The 27,183-nt window shown below is 44.4% G+C and overlaps 1 protein-coding gene across 2 annotated transcripts in view; it reads left to right on the top strand.

The window, feature by feature from the left end:
* Positions 1–27,183, top strand: part of METTL21A (methyltransferase 21A, HSPA lysine) — a 57,946-nt gene that overhangs the window by 8,808 nt on the left and 21,955 nt on the right. For both annotated transcript variants that reach the window (XM_073633398.1, XM_073633399.1), the window contains one exon: positions 20,630–20,800. In XM_073633398.1, the coding sequence (XP_073489499.1) occupies positions 20,654–20,800 (147 nt within the window). In that variant the 5' untranslated portion in view covers positions 20,630–20,653. The remainder of the gene's footprint in view (positions 1–20,629; positions 20,801–27,183) is intronic.

The following is a 27,183-nucleotide window of genomic DNA, read 5'->3' as shown; positions in this document are numbered from 1 at the left end:
GTTTGCGCAAAAGTTATATTGTCTACAAACTATAGTAAAGATGCATTTTGTTGTTTTTTTTTTTTACTAGTCATCAGTGATTTATAACAGTATTGCAAAAGATAGATCGGACACTTTTGACATACTTTTGGGGCCATTGACATTTATGCAGCAATCGGTGCTATAAAAATGCACCGATAACTATGTAAATATCACTGGTAGGGAAGGGGTTAACACTAGGGGGTGATCAAGGGGCTAAATGTGTGTTTCCTCAGCGTGTTCTAACTGTGAGGGGATAGGACTGACTGGGGGAGGAGACCTATCGTTGTTCCTACTTAGTAGGAACAAATGATAGGTCTCCTCTCCCCTGATAAAACAGGGATTTGTATACACACACAAATCCCCATGCTGGCTCTCGTGTACATGATCGTGCTCGCCGACCTCGCGCATCGGGATCTCCGCCGTGCAGCGGCGTGCGCGCGCACCCTCTGGCGGCTCTTAAAGGGTTTCATGCAACGGTGCCATTGTGCCGCAGTAAATATGCGTGAGCCGGTCAGGGACCAGTTAAGGCCGCTGCAAATTGTACTGTTTAGGTTAGCAAATTGTTATGTTCTGCTACATATTTTTGGTAAATGAAAAAAAAAAAAAATCCCAATAAAATAAGCATATATTGATTGGTTTGCGCAAAACTTATAGCATCTACAAAATAGGGAATAGATTTAGGGACTTTTATTTATTTTTTTTATTGTTTTCACTGGTAATGGTGGCGATCTGCGATTTTTAGGGGGATTGCGACGGACAAATCTGACCCTAAGTGACACTTTTTGGGGGCCAGTGACACCAATACAGTGATCAGTGCTAATAAAATGTAAATATCTGAAATATCTGTGCCATGCATTTGTATTCAGCCCCCTTTGCTCTGATACCCCTAACTAAAATCTAGTGGAACCAATAGCCTTCAGAAGTCACCTAATTAGTAAATAGAGTCCACCTGTGTGTAATTTAATCTCAGTAAAATACAGCTTGTTCTGTGAAGCCCTCAGAGGGTTGTTAAGAGAACTTTAGTGACCATATAGCCTCATGAAGGCCAAGGAACACACCAGGCAGGTCAGGGATAGAGTTGTGGAAAAGTTTAAAGCTGGGTTAGGTTATAAAAAAAAAAAAAAAAAAAAAAAATATATCCCAAGCTTTGAACATCTCACAGAGCACTGTTCAATCCATCATCTGAAAATGGAAAGAGTATGGCACAACTGCAAACTTACCAAGACATGGCTGTCCAACTAAACTGACAGGCCGGGCAAGAAGAGCATTAATCAGAGAAGCAGTCAAGAGGCCCATGGTAACTCTGGAGGAGCTGTAGAGATCTACAGCTCAGGTGGGAGAATCTGTCCACAGGACAACTATTAGTCATGTACTCCACAGATCTGTCCTTTATGGCAAAAAGAAAGCCATTGTTGAAAGAAAGCCATAAAAAGTCACATTTGCAGTTTGCGAGAAGTTATGTGGGGCACACAGCAAACGTGGAAGAAGGCGCTCTGGTCAGATGAAACCAGGGTAGATTTGATTTAAATCAAGTTGATTTAAATCACTAGTACTACTTCCCGCCCTGTTAGGAGGGGAGAAAAAGTTATACAGTATGGTAAGTGCCTACTGTAAGTGATTAAAGACCCCTTGTGAATCAGTTGGGAGAAGTACTTTACTACAACTGAGTGACAAGCGGAAAGGTGGGGCCTTTAAAACAGCTGTGAACTGATTGTGTTTCCTGTAGGGAGGAGCCTATCATCTCTCATGTGTTACCATCCGGGAAGGTTCGTAAAAACACTGTTACCAGTAGGGCCACCTTCACACTGAGACGTTTTTGAGGTGCTAAAGGGCTAAAAATAGCGCCTGTAAAGTACCTAAAAAAACTGCCTCCCCTGCCCCTCCAGTGTGAAAGCCCGAGTGATTTGGCTGGATCGGTGCGCTTGTAGGACGGGAAAAAAAGTCCCGCAAGCAGCATCTTTGGGGCATTGCGGGAGCGGTGCATACACTGCTCCTAAAACACTCCTGGCATTGAAATCAATGGCCAGCATTTACGAAGCGCCCACAAAGCACCTCGGCAGCGGCGCTTTGCGGACGCTATCAACCCTTTTTCGGCTGCTAGCGGGAGTTAAAAGCTCCCCGCTAGCGGCCGAAAAGCGATTTACTGCCGACGCTTCCCCGCCCCAGTTTGAACGTACTCTAACGTGGTCTAACCATCGTTTTTTTATTTCTTGTGCTGCTAGCATTAGTAAATAGGAAAATATGTCATTTTTACTTGTAAACTTTTTTTTTTTTTTTTTTTCTTTACATTTCTTCAGTTAACTTTCAGGTTCCCTAGGTAAGTGATTTCATACATGCTAGGAGTCTTCAGGAGGGTTTTTTTTAGCTAAGCATACCCTCCTGCCTGCATACCTGAGCTAAGGGTAGAAGGATTCCAGGAAGTAAATTCTAAATTAATTATTTGCCCTTATGCAAGATGACAATGGCCAAAAGTGCTAGGGGGTGGGGAGGGTGTTTTATCAAAGTGATTCCTCTGCAAAATAAAGCATGGAGACATGGTTGGATAGGCGAGTTTGCCTTCAATACCATAAATGAAATAAAAGTGTTTTTGGGTTTGTGGTGCTCAGATGCAGTGTAGTTCCACTTTAATGTTATTTTACACTATATTTCATATAACCTCCTCCTCCTCCTCCTCCTCCTCCTCCCCCTCCCCCCTCCTCCCCCCTCCCTCCTCCCTCCTCCCCCTCCCCCCTCCTCCCTCCTCCCTCCTCCTCCTCCCATTGGTTCCTGTGCATCAGCTTGTGCATTGATATAAATGTGGGCTTATGAGTTACTTATCCATTATTTTTTACATGAGTCTTATATTTGATTTTAATTCTTGAGATATACAGTACCTTTATTTATCGATTTGTTAGTCAACACCATCTAAATCTGATAGTCAAACACTACCTTCTTCCCAGACTGACCATGCTGCTGTCAAAAGGTTTCTGCTTTACTACTTCATCCAGAATGCAGATATCCCAAGTCAGAAAGTGTTTTGCTGGCCAGATTAACAGGTGAAATAAAGGAAAAAAAGAGCTTAAAAAAGAAAACGAATGCTGCCACCACATCTAAGGATTGGTGAACTGCAATATGCAGTATTACATTTTTAGTTTTTGGGTTTAATACTGCTTTAAATTACAATATTATTATTATTATTATTATTATACAGGATTTATATAGCGCCAACAGTTTACGCGCTTTACAACTTGAGGGTAGACAGTACAAACACAATACACTTTGATACAGTAGGAACAATATGGTATACAGCAGGGTTCTCCTTTTTGTCCCTGATTTTTTTAATTTTTTTCTAATTTATTATTGAGCCACTGACAATCATGATCAGATATTCCTAGACTATAAAGAGTTTCAAATCAGGATTTATGGAAAAGATGTTATATGTGGATGATGCCCTTTGTTTCTGGGGAATACAGATAAGTCTTTAGAATCAGATATGACTATTGTGTCTACATTTGGTTGTTTATCTGGTTTATTGATTAATTGGAGGATAACTTAGTAATTTAAAATCCCCATCACCCAACTCTGCCATTTCATTTAGGGTTGTCACTTTTAAATATTTTTTAACTTGCATATTTAAAAAATTTGGGCACAATGTAAAGTATGGTGTAAAACGTCACTCGTATCCCCCTGAGGAAGTTGCGTGCCCTGTGATAAAACGCGTAGGTGCTGGGCTTGGATGATGTCATGAGGCTCGATCTTACACAGAAAGTGCATCTATTAAAACAAGCTGTATTGCCCAAATTTACTACACTTCTATAAAAAGCTGGATATATTTTGGTGCAGTTGAGCAACCACATAATGTGAGTGCAATTTATCTTTCATTTGATAGTAAATAAATGTTTTAAAGGGTAAAGAAATATTTTCATGGTGTGAAGCGGAGTATGAGGAGGAGAGTATCAAATTCAGGAATCAGTCAGCACATTGAGGACGATAGATCGTTACCCTGTCCAAAGGAACACAAGCAGGATTTGACCGAGCAGTAACATGTGAGGTCAAAGCTCAGAGGTGAGAGTACACCTGGTGGTGGTTAAAGTGTAAGTCCATCCTAAAACTAAAATCCCTGCATCTACAGACATCCACATTCTAATGGCCCGTACACACGGTCGGACTTTGTTCGGACATTCCGACAACAAAATCCTAGGATTTTTTCCGACGGATGTTGGCTCAAACTTGTCTTGCATACACACGGTCACACAAAGTTGTCGGAAAATCCGATCGTTCTAAACGCGGTGACGTAAAACACGTACGTCGGGACTATAAACGGGGCAGTGGCCAATAGCTTTCATCTCTTTATTTATTCTGAGCATGTGTGGCACTTTGTCCGTCGGATTTGTGTACACACGATCGGAATTTCCGACAACGGATTTTGTTGTCGGAAAATTTTATCTCCTGCTCTCCAACTTTGTGTGTCGGAAAATCCGATGGAAAATGTCCGATGGAGCCCACACACGGTCGGAATTTCCGACAACACGCTCCGATCGGACATTTTCCATCGGAAAATCCGACCGTGTGTACGGGGCATAAGACTAACCTATCTAGCCCTGTAAAGAAAAAATCAGTATACTTACTTTTTTCTGAAGCTGACCCGATCTCCAGCGGTGGAAGCTCTGCAGAGGACACAGCCAACAATGGCTGTGAAATGAATGGGGAGTGACGTCACTCATAGAGTTACTGTGGGGCATCCGTTGTCAGATGTGTCCTCTGCACCCTCCTCCACAGCGAAGCCGCAGCTGACAGCTTAGCGTGGGATCGGGTCAGATCGGCTGCAGAAAAGGTATGTATAATGATTTCTTCTTTACAGGGCTAGATAGGTGAGTGTTAGATCGTGGATATCTGTACATGCAGGGATTTTAGTTTTAGGGTGGACGTCTACTTTAAGAATAGTGGGGGTTATTTACTAAAGGCAAATCCACTTTGCACTACAAGTGTAGATCTGAGGGGGACATGCAAGGAAAATAAAAAACAGCATTTTAGCTTGCACATGATTGGATGATAAAATCTGCAGAGCTTCCCCTCATTTCAGATCTACCCCCCAGATTTACAGGGACTGCACTTGTAGTTTGCACTTGTAGTGCAAAGTGGATTTGCCTTTTGTAAATAACCCCCTGTGTATTAAAGTGGAACTTTACCCATAACAACTTGATAAAAAAATATTGTTCTTTAGCAAGGAACATACGGTACATTCCACATGAATTTTTAGTGCAGAAAAAAATCGCACGGAACTGCATCTGGTGTGAACTGGCCTTAAGGCTGGCAGATCAGCCTCTACAAACTCGGCAGTGCCTAAAAATGCCTAAAATGGAGAGCAACTGAGCATGTGCAGAGCAGGGTGAGACAGTGTATTACTGAATTTTAAACAGTATAGAAACTTATTTTAAATGTTTTACATTTATTTTAATGTATTTAAGGAATCTGTAGAGGATAGCCTTTTGTTTTTGAGGACACAATTGGAGACCACTGTATATGTTTGAGCTTTAAATTTTTTTAACATTTTCTGTTACTGGTTATTTACTGAGATTTTACACATGCTTAATGAGAGTTTCTATGCTCATACTAGTGCAGCACGGGTTATGATATTATGGTGTAAAACTTCCACTATGTATAGCAGGTAATTTGAATGCCACAGTTAATGTATATACTGATAATATGGATCCCTAGAAGTGCATTTCAAAAGGTTATTAGCATTTTTAAACAACTTAAAGAGGATCTGCAGTCTGCTCACATAATTTGTAATAAAAACATCTTTGCCATTCTGAAGCTTCCCTCCAACCACTTTGCATATTATTTTATATATACTGTGATTCTGTACTTGCCAAATATGCTGCAGAAATCTCCCGCCACTGAGTCTGGCTGTTACCATTTTAACTGTGGGCAGCTAAAGCTGCTGCTTGTTCACTTGGATTTACACACGCACACACACACACAGGCACACCCCTAGCCCTGCAGCTGTCATTGGCCCTCTTATGACTCATCCCCCCTGCCTTCCTAGCAAATTCTCACAAGAGTGAGAGAGAGAGAGCTGTGCATCATGTCATAAGCCTAGGCTAATGACCAGACAAGAAGCAGGAAGTGGGTTGTATAAGGTATTTACTGGCAGAAAAAAAATATTTTACTATCCAAAGCTAAAACAACAAGAGCAGAAGATTTAATAGATGGAAAGTTGAAAAAATGACTGAAGGTCCGCTTTAAAGAGGAAAAAACGTATGACGTACGTGGCGATACCTCACATGTGTGGTACGATTGCCGTTTACATATGTGTACTGGACCAACATGTGTGTTCGCCTTTGCACGGGGAGACGGGGGCGTTTTTAAATGTTTTATTTATTGGCGGCGCACTGACAGATGTTGATCGACCGCCTGCGGACACTGACAGATGTTGATGTGACAATGGTACACTATTGCAGGTGTTTTGTGCACTGATACAGATGTGATGGGGGCACTGTGATAGATGTGTATGGGGACAGGGACAGTGGTGCTTGGTGTGGGGATTTGGGAGGATTTGTGACAGCTCTGTGTGGAAATTCATCCTTCCACACAGAGCTGTTATAGAGCTTACAGATCCCCCCCACCCCCCCGCACTAAGCTCTCACTGAGCTCAGCAGGGAGAACTGTCACATTGTGACACGTGTCTCTGTTTACGCTGTTTAGACACAGCTGTCACGTGATCAGGAGGGCCAATAACAGCACCCATATCCAATCCTATCTTGGCTGTGTCCTGTGATCACAGCCATCACAGGATCGCTCCACAGCACTGCCTTGGGGCCACGCTGTGGGCACTCATTCTGAGGGATGTTCATGAACGTCCACTAAGAACGACGAGAGGCCAACCCAGGGGGATATGTCCTTCACATACTCCTGAGACTTCCACCTATTGGCTCAAATATTAAATATACAAAAATATTCATAAGGCAGGCTTTTAGATTGAAAACTCATTCAGCCAGGTGCTTTGTTTTGGGATCTTCATCCACCCTGAGCCATGTGTAGACAGCCTATGGTAGTGGCTGTACAACAAACACAGCTGTATATTAAAGCCTGACAGCTGTGCAGGTGCATCTGCATTGCCCTTAATGCATGGAGTCTGCGTTCAGAGCCATGCAGCTGCTTCTTGTGGCTGTCAGATTTTGCAATATGGCTGTGTCCATGCAGTTGCTGCTTCTGCAGGTTGCCTGTACTTAGCTTGAGGCGGATCCAGACACCAAAACAAAGGCAGTCTGTAAACAGTGAATGTGCCATTTCCCATCTGAATGAGACTTATCTAATCTAATCTTATCTTATCTTATCTAATTAGTTTTTTTTTTTTTTTATAAGTGCCAAATATACATACATTGTATAAAATGTATACATACACGATTTTAGAGGTTCTTTGAACACTCTAATGTTTACTTGTAGGCAAAATTCATAGACAATTTCATTATCTGCCAGTTTCATTCAGCTTGTCATGTGCTTTATTCACACATGGGCTGCTGCTGATAACAACAGTCTGATTCTCCCAACTAGTGAATCGGGCCTTTTAATTTCCCAGTAGGATGGTATCCTCTGCACTCATGCTGATTTGAATAGAGAAGGTGGTGATGACTGGAGTCTTTACTGATCGCATCAAGTGATAAGTCCAGTAAACATTCTAACAGAACAAATACTGAATTGGTACAAAAAAACCCTTGCAAATTACTTTTTTCTAATCGCATGAAGTGCCTGTAAATTAGATATGTCTATTCATGGCATAGTTGCAGCAAAGACTTTTTGCACCTTGGGCACAGAGTTTATAAATCCTTCATTTCCCATTTAGCTTGGCAGGGTGATTGACAGAAATGTGTTTGTATGTGACCCAAATGCACGGATCGCACTCTTTAGTACCCAGAATATTTAAAAATAAGCTGTGACACAAGACAAGGCCGAGCCAGTGAAGATATTGATTATAAAGTATGATTATGAAGTATGATTTATTACGAAGGTGCTGGGGGAACAGGCAAACAAGATATATATGGTTAAAAGGGCTCTAGTCCCATAATGATTTAAGCCATTGCAATGCTGTCTTTCTGTAAAGGGGTATTCCACCCAAAACTTGTATTCCAGGTTTTTGGTAGATCACGGAGACAAAAAACTCCCTAGTTTATTTATTCCAGGTACTTATATAGCGCCATCAATTTACACAGCGCTTTACATACTATATGTGTTATACATTCACATCAGTTCCTGCCCTCAAGAAACTTACACTCCAAGGTCCCTAACTCGCATTCATACTAGGGCCAATTTTGACAGGGCCCAATAAACCTACCAGCATGTGAGCCAACTAACTTACCAGCATGTCTTTGGAGTGTGGGAGGAAACTGGAGTCCCTGGAGAAAACCCATGCGGGTACAGGGAGAACATGCAAACTCCAGGCAGGTAGTTCTGTGGTTGGGATTCAAACCATCGAGCCTAGTGCTGCCAAGCAGATGTGCTAACCACTTAGCCACTGTGCTCTAGGGCTTTCTTGTTTCTCTTGGGGACAATGATAGTAAGATCTGTTTTATTGACAACTCATATTTCGCACCTGCCATGGTAGCTATGAAGAGGTCACTATAGTTTTTTTAAATTATGGGAAATTTGGGGAACTGTGGTGGGTGAATCCTGAGTCTGAATCTGGTGCCTATTCACCTTCACAGTCCTTCATATGTAGACACATTGCACAACTGCCTGCTACATAGTGTGAGCAGGCAGGCTTTTAATTGCAGAAGAGACATGCAATGCAAGAGACATTGGAAAAGGTGAGTATTGATGCCTTCGGTGCCACTTTAAGTAGGAAAGAAAGGTTAAATGGTAACTCTACTTTCATGGGGAAAGAAAATAATAAAAATTACCTTTCCTTTTCAATCTGCATCTCTGTAATTTTCTGAAAATGCAATGCAATATGGCTACCTGGAGGTGTTCTGTAAAGACTGTGTACAGAATGCCCCCCCAGACACATAATTTCCTGGTTGTGTGATTGGCTCACTAATTTTCCCAGAAGTCTACACTAAGATACAAGTCAGAGTTCCGGCATCCCCTGCAACAAAAATGTCATTTTTGGTGAGGTACTTGCAATTGGGAAATCATGGCTAAAGGGATGCAGGCCCAGCAGCTTTCCTCATTAGATGCCCTGCAGGTGCACAGCTGATTGATAATTATGAAACAACTCCCATTAGACTCACTTAGCACAGGGGCACAAAAGAACAAACCGTGATTTCTTCAGAGTAACAAAAGGTAGGAATCTGCAATAAAGTTTGTTAAAATCCTTGCATTGTACATAGGTCACCCAGAATGGAATTTTTTCTCAACAAAAGTGGAGTTACGCTTTAAGGCTGGTCATAGATGCCTTGTAAAAAAAAAAAAAAAATGGATTCCCAACACACGTGCGAGGTGTTCTGCAGGGCCTTAAATGGATCAAAATTTGTCCGGTCCTGGTGTAACTGGCAGAACTTTGATCCATCCATGGGCAGCCTAAAGCCCCATTCACACCTGAGTGTTTTGTAGCTTGAAGCCTGAAGCTACAAAACGCTGGAGGGGAAAAAAAATCAATTATTCTCTATGGAGATGGTTCACATCTCCACTCCAAAACGCCAGAAGCTCCAAAACGTCTGAAGCTCAAACAAGTTCTGGAACTTTTTTTTTTTTAGGCAGATATGGGCGTTTTTCTGCTTTTTACATTGGTGACTTTTTGACCTGTACAAAATTGCGGCTAAAATCGCACGACTTTCTGCCTGAAAAATGGAGGGTTTGAATACAATATCTACCTGACTGCTTATCTACAGTGCCTTGAAAAAGTATTCATACCCCTTGACATTTTCCACATTTTGTCATGTTACAACCACAAACGTAAATGTATTTTATTGGGATTTTATGTGATAGACCAACACAAAGTGGCACATAATTGTAAGGTGGAAAGAAAATAAATAGTTTTAAATTTTTTTTTTTACAAATAAATATTTGACAAGTGAGGCATGCATTTGTACTCAGCCCCCTTTACTCTGATACCCCTAACTAAAATTTAGTGGAACCAATTGCCTTCAGAAGTCACCTAATTGGTAAATAGAGTCCACCTGTGTGTAATTTTAATCTCAGTATAAGGCTGGGTTCACACTGGTGCGACACGACAGCCGTCCTACTTTGGATCCGACTTTGCCCTGCGACATGAAGCCGGCATGTGTCCGACTTTCAATGAACGGGGATCCGACTTGGATCCCCGCCAATGCCGGCACTGTGTTTGGTATGAATCTTTAGGGGGGAACTCCGCGCCAAATTTTAAATAAAAAACCGGCATGGGTTCCCCCTCCAGAGGCATGCCAGGCCCTTGGGTCTGGTATGGACCTTGAGGGGAACCCCCTACGCCGAAAAAACGGCGTGGGGGGTCGCCCCCAATCCATACCAGACCCTTATCCGAGCACGCAGCCCGGCCGGACAGGAATGGGGGTGGGGACGAGCGAGCGCCCCCCCCCCTCCTGAACCGTACCAGGCCGCATGCCCTCAACATGGGGGGTGGTGCCTTGGGGGAGGGGGCGCGCTGCGGCCCCCCCACCCCAAAGCACCTTGTCCCCATGTTGATGAGGACAAGGGCCTCTTCCCGACAACCCTGGCCGTTGGTTGTCGGGGTCTGCGGGCGGGGGGCTTATCGGAATCCGGGAGCCCCCTTTAATAAGGGAGCCCCCAGATCCCGGCCCCCCACCCTATGTGAATGAGTATGGGGTACAGCGTACCCCTACCCATTCACCTAGGAAAAAAGTGTCAATTTAAAAAAAAACACTACACAGATTTTTAAAGCATTTTATTAGACAGCTCCGGGGGTCTTCTTCCGACTTCGGGGGTCTCTCCGGTTCTTCTCCACGCTCTCCGGATCTTCTGCCGGGCTCCTCCGCTCTCTTCTGCTCTTTTGCCGCTCTTTTGCTAAAGCGGAGGAGCCTGGTCTTCAATCTTCTGCCTTCTGCCTTCTGCCCTCTTCTCCTGATGTTGACACGACGCTCTCTGGGGCTAGAATGCTCTCTGTGCGCTCTGCTCTGACTTATATAGGCGGTGACCCCGCCCCCTTATGCCGTCACAGTCCCTGGGCATGCTGGGACTGTGACGTTTTAGGGGGCGTGGTCATCACCCGATGACCACGCCCCCTTATGCCGTCATAGTCCCAGCATGCCCAGGGACTGTGACGGCATAAGGGGGCGGGGTCACCGCCTATATAAGTCAGAGCAGAGCGCACAGAGAGCATTCTAGCCCCAGAGAGCGTCGTGTCAACATCAGGAGAAGAAGGCAGAAGGCAGAAGATTGAAGACCAGGCTCCTCCGCTTTAGCAAAAGAGCGGCAAAAGAGCAGAAGAGAGCGGAGGAGCCCGGCAGAAGATCCGGAGAGCGTGGAGAAGAACCGGAGAGACCCCCGAAGTCGGAAGAAGACCCCCGGAGCTGTCTAATAAAATGCTTTAAAAATCTGTGTAGTGTTTTTTTTTAAATTGACACTTTTTTCCTAGGTGAATGGGTAGGGGTACGCTGTACCCCATACTCATTCACATAGGGTGGGGGGCCGGGATCTGGGGGCTCCCTTATTAAAGGGGGCTCCCGGATTCCGATAAGCCCCCCGCCCGCAGACCCCGACAACCAACGGCCAGGGTTGTCGGGAAGAGGCCCTTGTCCTCATCAACATGGGGACAAGGTGCTTTGGGGTGGGGGGGCCGCAGCGCGCCCCCCTCCCCCAAGGCAACAACCCCCCCATGTTGAGGGCATGCGGCCTGGTACGGTTCAGGAGGGGGGGGGGGCGCTCGCTCATCCCCACCCCCATTCCTGTCCGGCCAGGCTGCGTGCTCGGATAAGGGTCTGGTATGGATTGGGGGGACCCCCCACGCCGCTTTTTCGGCGTAGGGGGTTCCCCTCAAGTTCCATACCAGACCCAAGGGCCTGGTATGCTCTTGGAGGGGGAACCCATGCCGGATTTTTATCTAAAATTTGGCGCGGAGTTCCCCCTCAAGATCATCTGAGCACAAGTCGCGTGCCGAAGTCGGATCATGCGAGACGGCAATCCGACTTTGATCCGACTTCAATGATAGTCAATAGGCTGAAGTAGGATCAAAGTCGGACCAAAGTAGTACAGGGAGCATTTCTAAAGTCGGAACGACTTGTGTCGGACCAGTTAGGACGGCTCCCATAGGGAAACATTAAATTTCACACGTCATGCGACATGAGCTCCCAATGTCGGAGCGTTTGTCGGACCAGTGTGAACCCAGCCTAAATACAGCTGTTCTGTGAAGCCCTTAGAGGTTTATTGGAGAACCTTAGTGAACAAACAGCATCACGAAGGCCAAGGAACACATTGGACAGTTCAGGGATAAATTGTTGGGAAGTTTAAAGCAGGGTTAGGCTTTAAAAAAATATGCCAAACTTTGAACATCTCACGGAGCACTGTCCATCGATTGAAAATGGAAAGTGTGGCACAACTGTAAACTTACCATGACATGGCCATCCACCTAAACTAACAGGTGTGCCAATCAGAGAAGCAGCCAAAAGACCCATGGTAACTCTGGAGGAGCTGCAGAGATCCACAGCTCAAGTAGGAGAATCTGTCCACAGGACAACTATTAGTCGTGCACTCCACAAATTTGGCCTTTATGGAAGCACCAGTGGCAAGAAGAAAGTAATTGTTGAAAGAAAGCCATAAGAGGTCCTGTTTGCAGTTTGTGAGAAGCCATGTGGGGGACACAGCAAACATGTGGAAGAAGGTGCTCTGGTCAGATAAGATGGAAAATTAACTTTTTGGCCTAAAAACAAAACGCTATTTGTGGCAGATAACAAACTGCATACCACTCTAAACACACCATCCCCACCGTGAAACGTGGTGGCAGCATCTTGTTGTGGGGATGCTTTTCTTCAGCAGGGACAGGGAAGTTGGTTGATGGGATGATGGATGGAACCAAATACAGGGCAATCTTAGAAGAAAACCTGTCTGAGTCTGAAAAAGACTTGAGACTGGGGCGGAGGTTCACCTTCCAGCAGGACAACCACCCTAAACATACAGCCAGATCTACAATGGAATGGTTTAGATCAAAGAATATTCATGTGTTAGAATGGCCCAGTCAAAGTCCAGACCTAAATCCAATTGAGAATCTGTGGTAAAACTTGAAAATTGCTGTTCACAGACGCTCTCCTTCCAGTCTGACAAAGCTTAAGCTATTTTGCAAAGAAGAATGGGCAAAAATGTCACTCTTTAGATATGCAAAGCTGGTAGAGACATACTTAAACAGGAAGTAAACCCTGATGGGTTTACTTCCTCTTTGTTTCCCTGCAAAGGTAAAGCATAATGGGCTACTATGCATCGCATAGTAACCCATTATGTGTCACTTACCAGACACAGGAGCCTGCGATGTCACTGCTGTCCCTTCCTCCACGAAGCGTCCATCTTCTTTCCGTCTATCATGGCTCCAGCCAATCACAGCGCATGCACGCTGGTGCCGCCACTAACGGCATGATCACCGTTAGAAACGGCACGCTCAGTGCACCTGCGCGCCATTGTCTACGGCACATGCGCGTAGACATCGGTGCCTGTCTTTTGGAAATATCTCCTAAACCTTGTAGGTTTAGGAGATATTTCTTCCACCTACAGGTAAGCCTTAATCTAGGCTTACCTGTAGGTAAAAGTGGTCTGCAAGGGTTTACAACCACTTTAAATAGACTTGCAGCTGTAATTGCAGCGAAAGGTGGCTCTACAAAGTATTGACTCGGGGGCTCAATACAAATGCATGCCTCACTTTTCAAAATTTTGAAAACCATTTATCATTTTCCTTCTACTTCACAATTATGTGCCACTTTCATTCACGTTTTTGGTTGTAACGTGACAAAATGTGGAAAATTTCAAAGGGTATAAATACTTTCTCAAGGCACTGTATTTTCAGCTTGGATTTAAAGAGTAAGGAAACTTTTCTATAAAGTTCTCTTCTCTTACCCTTTTATGAGACTGGTAGATGAACCTCCCCATAGAAGGCTATGGGGCCGAACCGCACAGGCACAAATTTTGGATCAAGACAAGAACCGGGGGGGTTAGTGTGTAAGCAATGGCCTTCCTTTGAGAGCAAGATCTAGGTAAGAAGCTGGCCAAGTGCAGAACGAATATCCTAATGAACCGCCCAAAATGTGTTATGTTTGTAGCCTTATCGGCATTCTTCCCCTTACATCCTTCAAATAAAACAATCTAAGGATCCCAACAGAAATTGACGGTCAAACAGCACCAGCATCCAGACAGGTTGTCGAAATACAATAGCAAGAGATTTTTGCAGTTTAGTGTGGATAGAGGGGTCTTAGATCATTTTAATTCAGCTTTAGTATAGCAGTTGAGTCAAGACACTTTTTTATCATTGAGCTCTGCACCTTTTGGGGGTCCCACAAACATGCTAAAGGCATCTGCTGACCTTCCTCTGTTTTTTGTTAAATCCATACAATAAATTTGTGATGAATTTCCTTCAGGCTGGGTTGACACTGTGTGTGGCGCGGATCACAGCAGGGGTCTGGTGCGTCCCGGTTCACCCTTTTTAGGTCTGAATTGGATCCAATTTTCTGGCTGAATTCGGACCTGAAATGGAGCCAAAGATGCACAGGACTCTTCTGCAGTGCGCTCCATGACCGTCCCAGAGATGTGTGAACCGGCTCCATTGAGAGCCGGTCACACTCTCCTGTCATGCGAATTGGATGCGGAAAAAGCCAGATCCAATTCGCAGTAGTGTGAACCCAGACTCAATGGAGCAAAACTTTTCCAGTAAAAGTGTGTGTGTGCAGGGCTTTTTTTTCTCTTTTCTCGGAGAATAGGTGCAGGAACTCCCCCCTTGTCTCTGCTCCTACCCACTGCTGATCACTGTCCCTTGGTTCCACCCTCTACCCACCTCCCAGCACCCCCCCCTTTTAGAGAATACGGAACCAAGTATCATTTTGTGGTGCTAAATATTTTGTATGGAACTTCTTAATGATAACTAGAAAAGCAGTAAAATAGATCCCCTGAAGCCAATAGCTCCCCCACACAACAGTAGATTACCCTAGCAACAATAAACTCTACCCCAGCAATAATAGATCCTCTGCAGCAATAGATCACACCCCAGCACAAATAGACCCCATCTCAGCAACATCAGATCCCCCCACACAATAGACCCCCCCCCCCCGCCCCACACAGCATCAATGGACCACCCACAACAAAGTACCACACCCAGCAACATTAGACTCCCCCAGCAGCAACAACAACAGATCTCCCAGCAACCAGCATCAATAGACCCTTCAGCATCCAGAAACAATAGACCTCTCCCTCAACAGACGATCCCTACCAGCAACATAAGACCCCCCCAAGCAACAATAGATCTCCCACCAGCAACAGTAGACCCTCACACAAAAACAGATTCCCACCTGTGACAATAGATCCCCCAGCAGCCAGCGTCAAGAGACCCTCCAGCACACCCCACACCCCTTGCTGTTGCATACATTCAGGACTGAAGGTAACTGCGTTTCCCCACGTTCCTGCTGAAAAAAGCCATGTGTCTGTGTGTACATATATGTGTGTGTGTGTGTGTGTGTGTATGTGTGTATATATATATATATATATATATATATATATATATATATATATATAAATATAACAATTTCTGAGTATACTTGAAAATATAGAATGTTTTGCATTGCGACTTTAATTGATGGAAAGGGTTTGTTTAAAACTCAAACAACAAATGTATAAGTCGGTTGTTCTTTCATTGTGCAGCTGCTGCCCACTCATGTTTTATCTGCAGCTAGGACATATGGAGTTTGTCGCAGCTGCCAGGGATTGCGAGCAAATGTCTTCCAGTCAGTGCGCAGTTGCTATTTATATCAAATATCACTGGCCTGATGGCGTTCAGTGCCCAGCCAACCAAGCATGCATGTGTTCGGTGCAGAAGAGAATTATTAGAATTCTGACAAAAATGATCATTAGCAAATACAGGCAATCCATACCTTTTTATTGTGAAAGCATGAAGTGGACCATCTAAATCAGGGGTCCTCAAACTTTTTAGACGGGGGGCCAGTTCACGGTCCCACAGACTTTGGGGGGCCGCACTATAGTATAAAAAAAATATGAACTAATTCCTAAATTCCTATGCACACATCTTTTTTGTAGTGCAAAAGAATAAAAGAATGAATAATAAATAATAATATATATAGGGGATGGACAGGGGGACAGAGGGATGGACAGGGGGACAGTGGGATGGACAGGAGGACAGAGGGGGGGGGACAGTGGGATGGACAGAGGGGTGGACAGGGGGACAGAGGGGGGGACAGTGGGATGGACAGGGGGACAGAGGGATGGACAGGGGGACAGTGGGATGGACAGAGGGGTGGACAGGGGGACAGTGGGATGGACAGAGGGGTGGACAGGGGGGCAGAGGGGTGGACAGGGGGACAGAGGGGTGGACAGGGGGACAGAGGGGTGGACAGGGGGACAGAGGGGATGGACAGAGGGGTGGACAGGGGGACAGAGGGGTGGACAGGGGGACAGAGGGGTGGACACAGGGACAGAGGGGTGGACAGGGGGACAGTGGGGTGGACAGGGGGACAGAGGGATGGACAGGGGGACAGAGGGGTGGACAGGGGGACAGAGGGGATGGACAGAGGGGTGGACCGGGGGACAGAGGGGTGGACAGGGGGACAGAGGGGTGGACAGGGGGACAGAGGGGGTGGACAGGGGGACAGAGGGGTGGACAGGGGGACAGTGGGGTGGACAGGGGGACAGTGGGGTGGACAGGGGGACAGTGGGATGGACAGAGGGGTGGATAGGGGGGCAGAGGGGATGGACAGGGGGACAGAGGGGATGGACAGTGGGATGGACAGAGGGGTGGACAGGGGGACAGTGGGATGAACAGGGGGACAGAGGGGATGGACAGGGGGACAGTGGGATGGACAGGGGGACAGAGGGGATGGACAGGGGGACAGTGGGATGGACAGAGGGGTGGACAGGGGGACAGTGGGGGGGACAGTGGGATGGACAGGGGTCCTCACTTGTTAGTAGGCTGTTGCCTGAAGCCTCCGCTCTCGCTGTCACCCTCTGCGCCTCCTGTCTGCGTGAGGAAGACGTGAATCCGCACGGGACTGTGCTGGAAACTACACTTCCCAGCATGCAGCGCGGCACACGGAGCCCTCCATTACTGGGGTGGGGGAGGCGGCTTGAGTGGAGCGGATATGCTCCCTGCCGAAGCAGAGTGGACCTGCCCAAGCCGAGCCGACCTGGCCCCGGCTCGAGCCTGGCCTGTCGGGAATCCGGCCCTGGGTGGGGTGGGCCGGATAAATGTCCTCGGCGGGCTGCATGTGGCCCGCGGGCCGTAGTTTGAGGACCCCTGATCTAAATGTTGGTGTAATTGTCAAATCTTTAACTTTTTAATATTAAAATGGATATAATATCTGATTTGTTTGAACTCGATCAGAGGAGATGGCTTGCCTGCACACATCTACATGGAAAACAAGACTAGTTTGATGTCTTTTGAGTGTTTAAAAACCTACAGACCTTCTACAGACACGCCCTGCAGTTTTCTGCCCGTACCTTCATATGGGCTCTTTGTTGAAAGCTGCAGAGCTTATAAATGAACTACGAGAGCGCTCAACAGCGCCCTCACAGTTCATTTCGAACTACAAGCCGTCAGTTGTGGTGGATGATGGTAGTTGTAGTTCATTCATTCACAGGAAACTGTGCGGAGTCCTGCACAGCTGCACTGTTTTTAAATTGTTGCAGGGTATAACAGGGTGTTACGTATTTTTAGTAAATTTTGTTCGGGAAATAGTGTTTTTTGGCATAAACGTATGTCTCTGCAGCTGTAAAATTGTACTTGTCAATGCTAGATTTAAGTGAAATTATAAAAGATCGTTTGTTCTATACTTTATACTTATATTTGCCAGTCCAACTCCTCAATACACAGTTGATTTGAATCGTTTTCTACACCAAAGGATTTGTGATTCTGTCAAGTTAGACTTGTGATCCTGACACTCCAGGCACACAGCACAGCCGTGTTTTCGACCTGCCTGCAGGTGACATTGCAGTTAAGCAATACAGCCTGGTCCAGGACGCACCCAAACCTGCGTTTGGACAATTGAATAACCTCAGCAGTATGCTGCTTTGTTCATCTCTCCTCCGTTCCATCCTGCAAGCTTGTTCACCATAGGTGTGTGCCAGCCTATTGCATTAGGGTGTGCACCCCAAAGCTTTAACACATGCGTGTGTGCATATATATGTATATACAGTATCTCACAAAAGTGAGTACACCCCTCACATTTTTGTAAATATTTTATTCTATCTTTTCATGTGACAACACTGAAGAATTGACACTTTACTACAATGTAAAGTAGTGAGTATACAGCTTGTATAACAGTGTACATTTTCTGTCCCCTCAAAATAACTCAACACACAGCCATTAATGTCTAAACCGCTGGCAACAAAAGTGAGTACACCCCTAAGTGAAAATGTCCAAATTGGGCCCAAAGTGTCACTATTTTGTGTGACCACTATTATTTTCCAGCACTGCCACAACCCTCCTGGGCATGGAGTTCACCAGAGCTTCACAGGTTGCCACTGGAGTCCTCTTCCACTCCTCCATGATGACATCACGGAGCTGGTGGATGTTAGCGACCTTGCGCTCCTCCACCTTGTGTTTGAGGATGCCCCACATATGCTCAATAGGGTTTAGGTCTGGAGAAATGCTTGGCCAGTCCATCACCTTTACCCTAATCTTCTTTAGCAAGGCAGTGGTCGTCTTGGAGGTGTGTTTGGGGTCGTTATGTTGGAATACTGCCCTGCGGCCCAGTCTCTGAAGGGAGGGGATCATGCTCTGCTTCAGTATGTCTTAGTACATGTTGGCATTTATGGTTCCCTCAATGAACTGTAGCTCCCCAGTGTCGGCAGCTCTCATGCAGCCCCAGACCATGACACTCCCACCACCATGCTTGACTGTAGGCAAGACACACTTGTCTTTGTACTTCTCACCTGGTTGCCGCCACACATGCTTGACACCATCTGAACAAAATAAGTTTATCTTGGTCTCATCAGACCACAGCACATGGTTCCAGTAATCCATGTCCTGTCTGCTTGTCTTAAGCAAACTGTTTGTGGGCTTTCTTGTGCATCCTCTTTTAGAAGAGGCTTCCTTCTGGGACGACAGCCACACAGATCAATTTGATGTATTGTTCGGCGTATGGTCTAAGCACTGACAGGCTGACAAACTAAAGCATAGTAAACTGTGTTTATTATGCTTTAGTTATGAGTGGACACAGTGGATGATTGTTACTGATCACTCACTATGTTCATTTACAAAAGGAAGGGACCAGTAATTTACATATTTACCGGCCCTTCCCCCATCCCGTGTGCCTGCAGCAGTCGGTGGAAGAAGAGTGGAGGGACGTTGGGAGCATACAAGAGGGCCTGGGCATAGGGTTGCCACCTCATCCCATTAAACCTGAACACATATGAATTACACAGGTCCTGAGGCTAATTTAATGCAGATAAGGCACCAAGTGAGATTAATTAACACCTTAATAAGCCACAGAACCTGTGGCAACTCTACCCGGGCAACAGGGGGATTGAATACTGGACAGGGAGGATGATCTATACATTTTGTAATAAGTCATAAGAACGCTTAAGTATTTCCCTAATTGTTGTACCTGAAAAAATGACACAAAGTTTATAGTTTTACTCTGTGTTTGCACCATACGAAGCACAATAAACTGTACAAAAAACAAATAATTCCATATAGAGTTTCTTGAATGGATGTTATACCAAAAATAGTAATGATATTCCCTTGAAATACTGTGAATTTTTATAGATCTTTTCCTTATTTTATCTTGGGTTGGCCTACAGTTTTGTTTGCCATTGTTCAATCCTCAGGCAATAGTATTACCCAAAGTTTTAACACTTCAAGTGTCCCTCAATGGACTCCAAGGAAAAGATTTTACAGTAATTTCAAAACTCCTATTATTTGTTTGACTGCCCTATGGTCAAATTTGAAGTGGTTCTAAAGGCTGAAGGTTTTTTTTTACCTTAATGCATTCTATGCATGAATGTAAAAAACATTCAGTATGCAGGTCCCCCCTCAGCACCTCTCTGATACTTGGCTAAGCTCGATCTTGATCCAGTGATGTGCACGAAAGCCGAGGCTCTCCTGAGTCTCTCGTTCGCTATTGGCTCCCACTGCTGTCAATCACAGCCAGTGAGAAGGGAGTGGGGGGTGGGGCAGAGACACATTTTCTGTGTGTTATGGACACAGACAGCCAGCTCAGGAGCGACCACGCACAAGTGCCCCCGTATCAAGCGGCTTGCTACGGGGGGCACTCGGCATGTGGGAGGGGCCGAAAGCACAATCAGGGGATCCAAGAAGAGGAGATTCGGGCAACTCTGTGCAAAACCATTGCACATAGCAGGTAAATATAACATGTTTGTTATTTTTTAAAAATTGCCTTTACAAATACTTTAGGAAAAAAATAAATATAAACTTTATTCATCTCAGGTTGTTAGAGGAAAGAGGAACACCGCTGTGTAACATCTACTCAAAAACTCTCCTTTTTATACATTTTATGTTCTGTTCTTATCTTAGATTGAACAGATCTAATCTGATGACATGGCATTGATGTTGTATGATGATACTGTACTCAGTGGCTTGAAGAGGTTTCATAATCCCAGTGCGGCCTACAACTTTGCCAACCACCCAATACGAATCAAACAAAACTGGAAAGATCTGGGAGTAGCAGCTGTTGTCTGGGATGCTGTAAGTATTACATTATGTTGTATAATTTGATTTATATTGAAAAATACCAAATTAAAAAATTTCCAGTTTTTAACCACTTGAGGAGCAGCCTGTAATACCACTTTATTACCAGGTCCTTATCAATATTGTGTTGGTTTGACTGACAATTACTCTGTCATGCAACACTGTACCAAATATATATTTTATCATTTTTAGAGACCGAGCTTTCCTTTGTCTATATTCAAAAACCACTGGGTTTTCTATTTTTTTTTTTACTATAAAAAGGAAACCAAAAATTGAAAAGAAAACTGTTTCCATTGCTTCCTGTTTAAAATAAAAATGCCAGGACAGTGTGAAAACTCTCAAAACGACCTCTTTTTGTCAAGTAGACACCCAAAGTGATCTCATGTTTTGCCATTTTGTTTTGTAAATGAAGAAACGTTCTAGTGTTGAGGTGATTCAACACAGAGCTTGAGAAAGATGCACTAGATATATGAATTAAATGGTCAACCACAGAGGGAGGAGGAAGTGAAGGACTTAGGGCTCATTTACACTTGCTTCAAAACATGGCTTCGGGCACATTTTTTTAAAGCTCTCTGAATGCCAGTCAAAGCCCCTGTCCCTAAATAAAATGGTCAGCTTATAATCCTGTTTACACCTTGCGTTTGCTTTGCAAAAATTATACCCCATGTCGCTTTATTGGTGCTTCAAAGCGTCTTCAAAGCCTTCATAGAAGTCTATGACAAAGCTCGCTTGAAGCACCCGAAAGCCTTTAAAAGGCTTTTATTCAGCTTTAGCGTTGCTTTATTTTGGAGGAATTGCAGGTATGAGATATCCACACACAGGGCATCTGCTAAGCTTCGTTAAAGCTTCAGAAAAGCACCACTGAAGCATCAAAAAAACATGTTGAAGCGGTAGATGCTTTAAAGTGGAAGTAAACTTCCATCACTTCCATCAAATTTTACCTATAGGTAAGCCTATAATAAGGTTTACCTATAGGGAGTGTAAATGTCTCCTAAACGTTGTGAAAGTTCTGAAAGAGCTAGCACAGGTTGCAGTAGATCTTAAAGTAGAAGTCCAGTCAAATATGAACTATACTTTTAAGTGAATGTAAAGTCTTGTTTTTTTTTCTCTAAAAATAACAAACGTGTTATACTTACCTGCTCTGTGCAGCGGTTTTGCACAGGGCAGCCCAGATCCTTCTTCTCGGGTCCCTCTTTGGTTCTCCTGGCCCCTCCCTCCTGTCAAGTGCCCACACAACAAGCAGCTTGCTATGGGGGCACCTGAGCCGAATCACAGCTCCATTCAGACATGAAGCCCCAGTTTGGCCCTGCCCCCTGTCCTGATTGGCTAACTAAATTTGACAGCAGCGGGAGAAATCAATACAATAGTACACAATGAATGGCATGAATCAAAGCCATTCATTGTGTACAGTTGTCATATGATTTGCCGTGATTGGTCACAGCAATCACATGTACCCGCAGCAGCCGTTACACTAATCAGTGTTCCGCTTTGTCCAGTGAACACAGCGGGTAACAGATCGTGCCACATATGACGTCCACCCGGAATGACGAATGTCCCGGCCGTCATTTGACTATAGGCCAGTAGCCTATAGTAGCTATTCACCAAGCACCAACAAGAGAATCCCACCTGGAAGTACTGGCTATGTCACTTTGCTTTCCTCTAAATGGAGCAGGGAAGGATTGAAGGGTAAGCATCTTCAGATGGCAATAAAGTGAACCTGTTTTTTGCTTTGCATGGGCAAAGCACATAGTTACTTTAAATAACGTTTATAATGTTTGAATACAATTGAAATGATCCACTGTACAAAGTGAACTAACTATTACCCTATTTTCAAAAAAGTAGTACTTATTATTGCTTAGAATCCTCAGAAATTATAGTTTAATTGAATACCCCTTCTGTTTTAAATTTTCTAGCATGAAATGTAGGTGAGTAATTGCTTCCTGTGATCAATTCTTTTCCTCTTCCTGGAGTGCCTGGCATGGAATTATATTTGAGCATCTGTGCTGTTTTCCATGCCAGCTCTGTTTGGATTTCTGTTATGGCTGTGGAATGCATTGGTCATTTCAGTGCACAGTGTTGCTTGTTGTGCTTCCAAGACCTAAATGATGTTTTAAGACGTGTCAGTAACCTAACAGATACATATCAGGTTGTATAACTTTGTAGATACATGTTCAGAAATAATTTTTGCTTAGTATCCACAGGACAGCTTGGGCTCAAACATAATAACATCAGAAACAAAACAAACATTTTGTTATTTTATCTTTTAGACCCCTTTCACACTTTCAACAAAGTTTTCAGGCGTTTTAGCGCTATAATTAGCGCCTGAAAACTGCCTCTTAAGCCACCCCAGTGTAAAAGCCCGAGTGCTTTCACACTGGGGTGGTGCGCTTGCAGGATGGGAAAAAAAGAGCGCCCCTGCTTACTGGAATGAATGAGCACTGCTTCCGAAGTGCCTGAAAAGCAATTCCGAAGCGCTGCTTCACGGGTGCTTTTGGGGGTTAAAGCACCCTGCTACCACCCGAAAAGCGGTGCCAAATCGCCGCTATAACAGCAGTAAAACGCCGCTAAAATGATTGTTGCTTTGCCGCTAACACTGGCAGCGCCCCAGTGTGAAAGTACCCTTATGTTGGTTCCCACTATGTTTGAGTGTACAAATGTACTAACATTAGGTTATCATCAGATTTCATGTTTTATTGGTTTGTGAAGAGAAAAGGTCATATACTTAGAACCCATACACACTATTCAATTTTCTGCAGATTTTTGTCTTCAGATTTACCAAAACCATATAACATGAGGTCAAACCTCAAGAGTTTCAATTTGTATGCAATCAGGCAGGCCCTTGCACTACATGGTTTTGGTAAATCTGAAGACAAAAATCTGCAAAAAAGCTAATAGTGTGTATGGGGGTCTTACACTGAGTAAATGAAAAAACACACATTATAAAGCCTTTATAATGGCTCCTGTGCGCTATAGAGGGCATTTTAAACTTTATACTTTGGTTTTTCTGTATTGCACATGGTCAGTGCTCTGGCTTCACATCTTCTCATCTCAGGTGCAGGACCCATATCAGTGATGGGCAGTGTTGCATACTTGAGACAGAGATGACAAGGGGACTTCTCTAACACCACCTATCCAACAACCCTAGAAGTGGTAAATGAAGATGTGAGGACAAGGAGTGACATGAGTACTGCTAGAAGAAGGCCATACCAGATCCATCAAGACTGGTGGATGTGTAGAGCAAGCTTTTGAGGTCCACTGGACAGGGATCAGATGCACGGAATCAAAGGTATCAATGAAGAGGACAGAAATGTATACAGGACACAAGCCAATGTAAGTGACAGGCAGGCAGCAGAGGTACCAAGTCAGAGACAAAGATTATAGTCTAAACGGGGGTCAAAATTAGGCAAGCAACAGAGGTACAAAGTCAGCAGGAAAAGGGCTTCATTGGAAATCGGTCACAACTGGACATTAGGCAAATTAGGTTGTACACAGGAAGGCAGAATAGCAGGTCAGGTCGCAAGTTATCAGGAATTAGAAGATCATCAATCTGCAATCTCTGCTTGAAGTACCACAATTTATATAGGCTGTTTGGTGACCACACCATTGATGTTTTTTCACCTACACCCCCGTTCAAACAGAGATGTGCGAGCATACCATTAAATGCTTGGCAGTCACCCTAAGTAAAGGGCCACATGCAGTTGCACATGTGTCCACATTGGTCTCCTTGCACAGGAATTAAATGACCTTTCTAACAAGCAGCCTCACTAGCCATCAATTACATTAAAGTGACAAAAGGGGCTGGGCCAGAGAAGCAGCCATGGAAGCTGTTTAGTGAAGGCTTTAAAGAGTAGGAGGTGTCCGGACACTCTACAGTGGAATGGTACCAGTGTGCAGACAGCTGTAGGATCCTACTGTTTAGGGTAAGTAAGACTTTAAAACCTGTTTACTCAAAAGAAGTCCTGACAGTAAAAGATGGCTCAACTGGTCGTTGTGGTACTATGGTTTGTCTTTTAAAAAGCAGATCCCATGCTTATATGTTCACTTAAAGTGGAACTCTAGGCAAATAATTGTATATTATGTTTTACCAGAAAAAGAATACGCAATTCTGGCCAGCCAGCCATTCTTGTGATTGACAGAGCTCTGCAGTAATGCATACCCAAGTGTATAATATTTTATGGTTCAGCTTTATAGCCCACGAGCAGCTTACATTTACCTTCCCTTACTCAACCCAAGTTGTCTAAGCACTAATCGGTGTTCACCAGAGCTCCTGATGGTAGAGGTAGGTTTTGCTGCGTGTTAGTACCAGGTCACAGTCCTCAGGATCTCCCCACCAGGGTCCAGTAGCAGATATAGCAGGTGGGGATCAAACAGAAGCATAGTCTATGAACAAACCAAAGGTCGGTAACGAGTGGTAACAGAGTTAGCGACAGCAGCAGTATTGACAAGAACGAGATATTGGCTGGAGAGAGCACAATAATCTAGCAAACGGGAAGTGCAAAAACATGGCTAAAATAGGAAGTTAATGGGAGGTGGAAAATGTTCTAAGTTCAACAGAAACAAGGTTAGAGGCAGGATTCTTCAAGAAATTGCCCAGGGAGCTTTCCAGCATCCTATGTGGCTTAGCAAAAAAATAAACATTGTCAGACACAGCAGAGGTTGCAGGTTTGGATGCAAATTCTGACCATGTCTCACTCCCCTTTTTTTCATGTGATAGCATTGGTAATAGGGTAGCCAAGGTATCCAGGGCTGTCACATGGGACTTGAAGAAAGTCATTAGCCCTGTGTCAGCTCCAGGTCACAGCTTGGAGCTGACAAAGAGCTAACGCTCTTTGAAAGCATAAGCTGCTGGTAGAGCCATAGTAAAGTTGCCTAAAGAAATCAGGAAGTCAGGTCCCTAGAAGAGAAAAGTCAGAGAGACTCCCCACTTTTGCAGCTTGTGCATCCCTCTAACACAGCGGTACAGCTCTACCCACTCTCTAAACCTCTATTTCCTAAAGAAAAAATAACATAATCCAATCTAATACTTTGCATCAAAATCTGATATGCATGTGAATTTATGTGAACCAGTGAAATAATTAAAGGATAATTTTATCTTTCGTTACATGTTACTCCCGCACCTCATTGCTGGCTTTCACTGTTGTGTGGTATCACTGTGATTTGTGTGGCGGTAATTAGGGCCACTGTAATTGGTGTGATGATGATTAGGGATAATATGACTGTTGTAGCGATGATCCGGGACACTAACTTTTGTAACATTGATTAGGGAGAACATGATTGGTGTGGTGGCGATCAGGGACACTGTAACTAGTGTGGCGGTGATCGCGGACAATATGACTGGTGTGATGGGGATTAGGGACACTGTGAGTGGGTGGCGGTTATTGGGGACACTGACTGGCAGGACTGGTCTGGTGACATTGTACTGCTGTGGTGAGAATCGCTGTATATGTGTGTGTGTGTATGTATATATATATATATATATATATATATATATATATATATTATAATATAGTGTGTATATGTATATGTGTGTATATATATATATATATATATATATATATATATATATAATATATATATATAATATATATATATATACACACGCGCACACCTTTTTTATTTTTATTTTTTGAACACCCTGTCTCCAGAACAACGCAGCCATTGAGAACTTCTGTGATAGTCTGTGATTAGCTACAGCTATCACATGGTACAGGGAGGCAGTTCTCAATGGCTGTGTGACTGGCAGCCACATTTACTACTGGACATGTGATTGGTCACATCGATCACACAGTACCAGAGCGGAGCATCGCCAATTGGTGATCCACTGTGTCACAGGATTGCACTGCTGCATGCCCCTGAGGCACATTTCCGGGAGGAGGTACAGATTTATTCTCCCAGATTGGCACTTTTCCCACCCAGCCATATATATGCAGTGGCGGGGTGGGAAGTGGTTAAGGACCCCACCAACAAGCACTTCTCTAGAACCCTGTTCACACTGGCAGGCTCATGACTGCAACCTATTTAACGTGACCTTAGTCTGACAAACTCTAGCTGACTGGTCTAAGGCCTTTAGGAGGGATTCCTTGGTCATAAAGCATTTAGAGCTATTGTCTACGGCTTTAAACTACAAGGTGAAGAGGCAGTTAAAGGTGCTGCCTCATTTCCCATATGGGTCTCCTGTCAGTGAACATAAGTACCCTTTGACTCAAGTGTTGGTCTGTGGAGTCTGCCTGCAAAAAGTATTTACTCCGCATGCTCTTTGAGCACGTCTCTCTCTGGATGCCCTTATTAACTATGTCACTGGTGGTAAGAGCACCAATCTTTCTCAACAAAGGCCTAGGGCTTAGTGTGGGAAGACTCCCCTCTCGACTGAGGCCTTTTCA

The sequence above is a fragment of the Aquarana catesbeiana genome, linkage group LG06, assembly GCF_042186555.1.
Source record: "Aquarana catesbeiana isolate 2022-GZ linkage group LG06, ASM4218655v1, whole genome shotgun sequence".
Taxonomy (NCBI): domain Eukaryota; kingdom Metazoa; phylum Chordata; class Amphibia; order Anura; family Ranidae; genus Aquarana; species Aquarana catesbeiana.
Note: the sequence above shows the minus strand (reverse complement) of the source record. Positions and strands in the feature narration are given on the sequence as shown.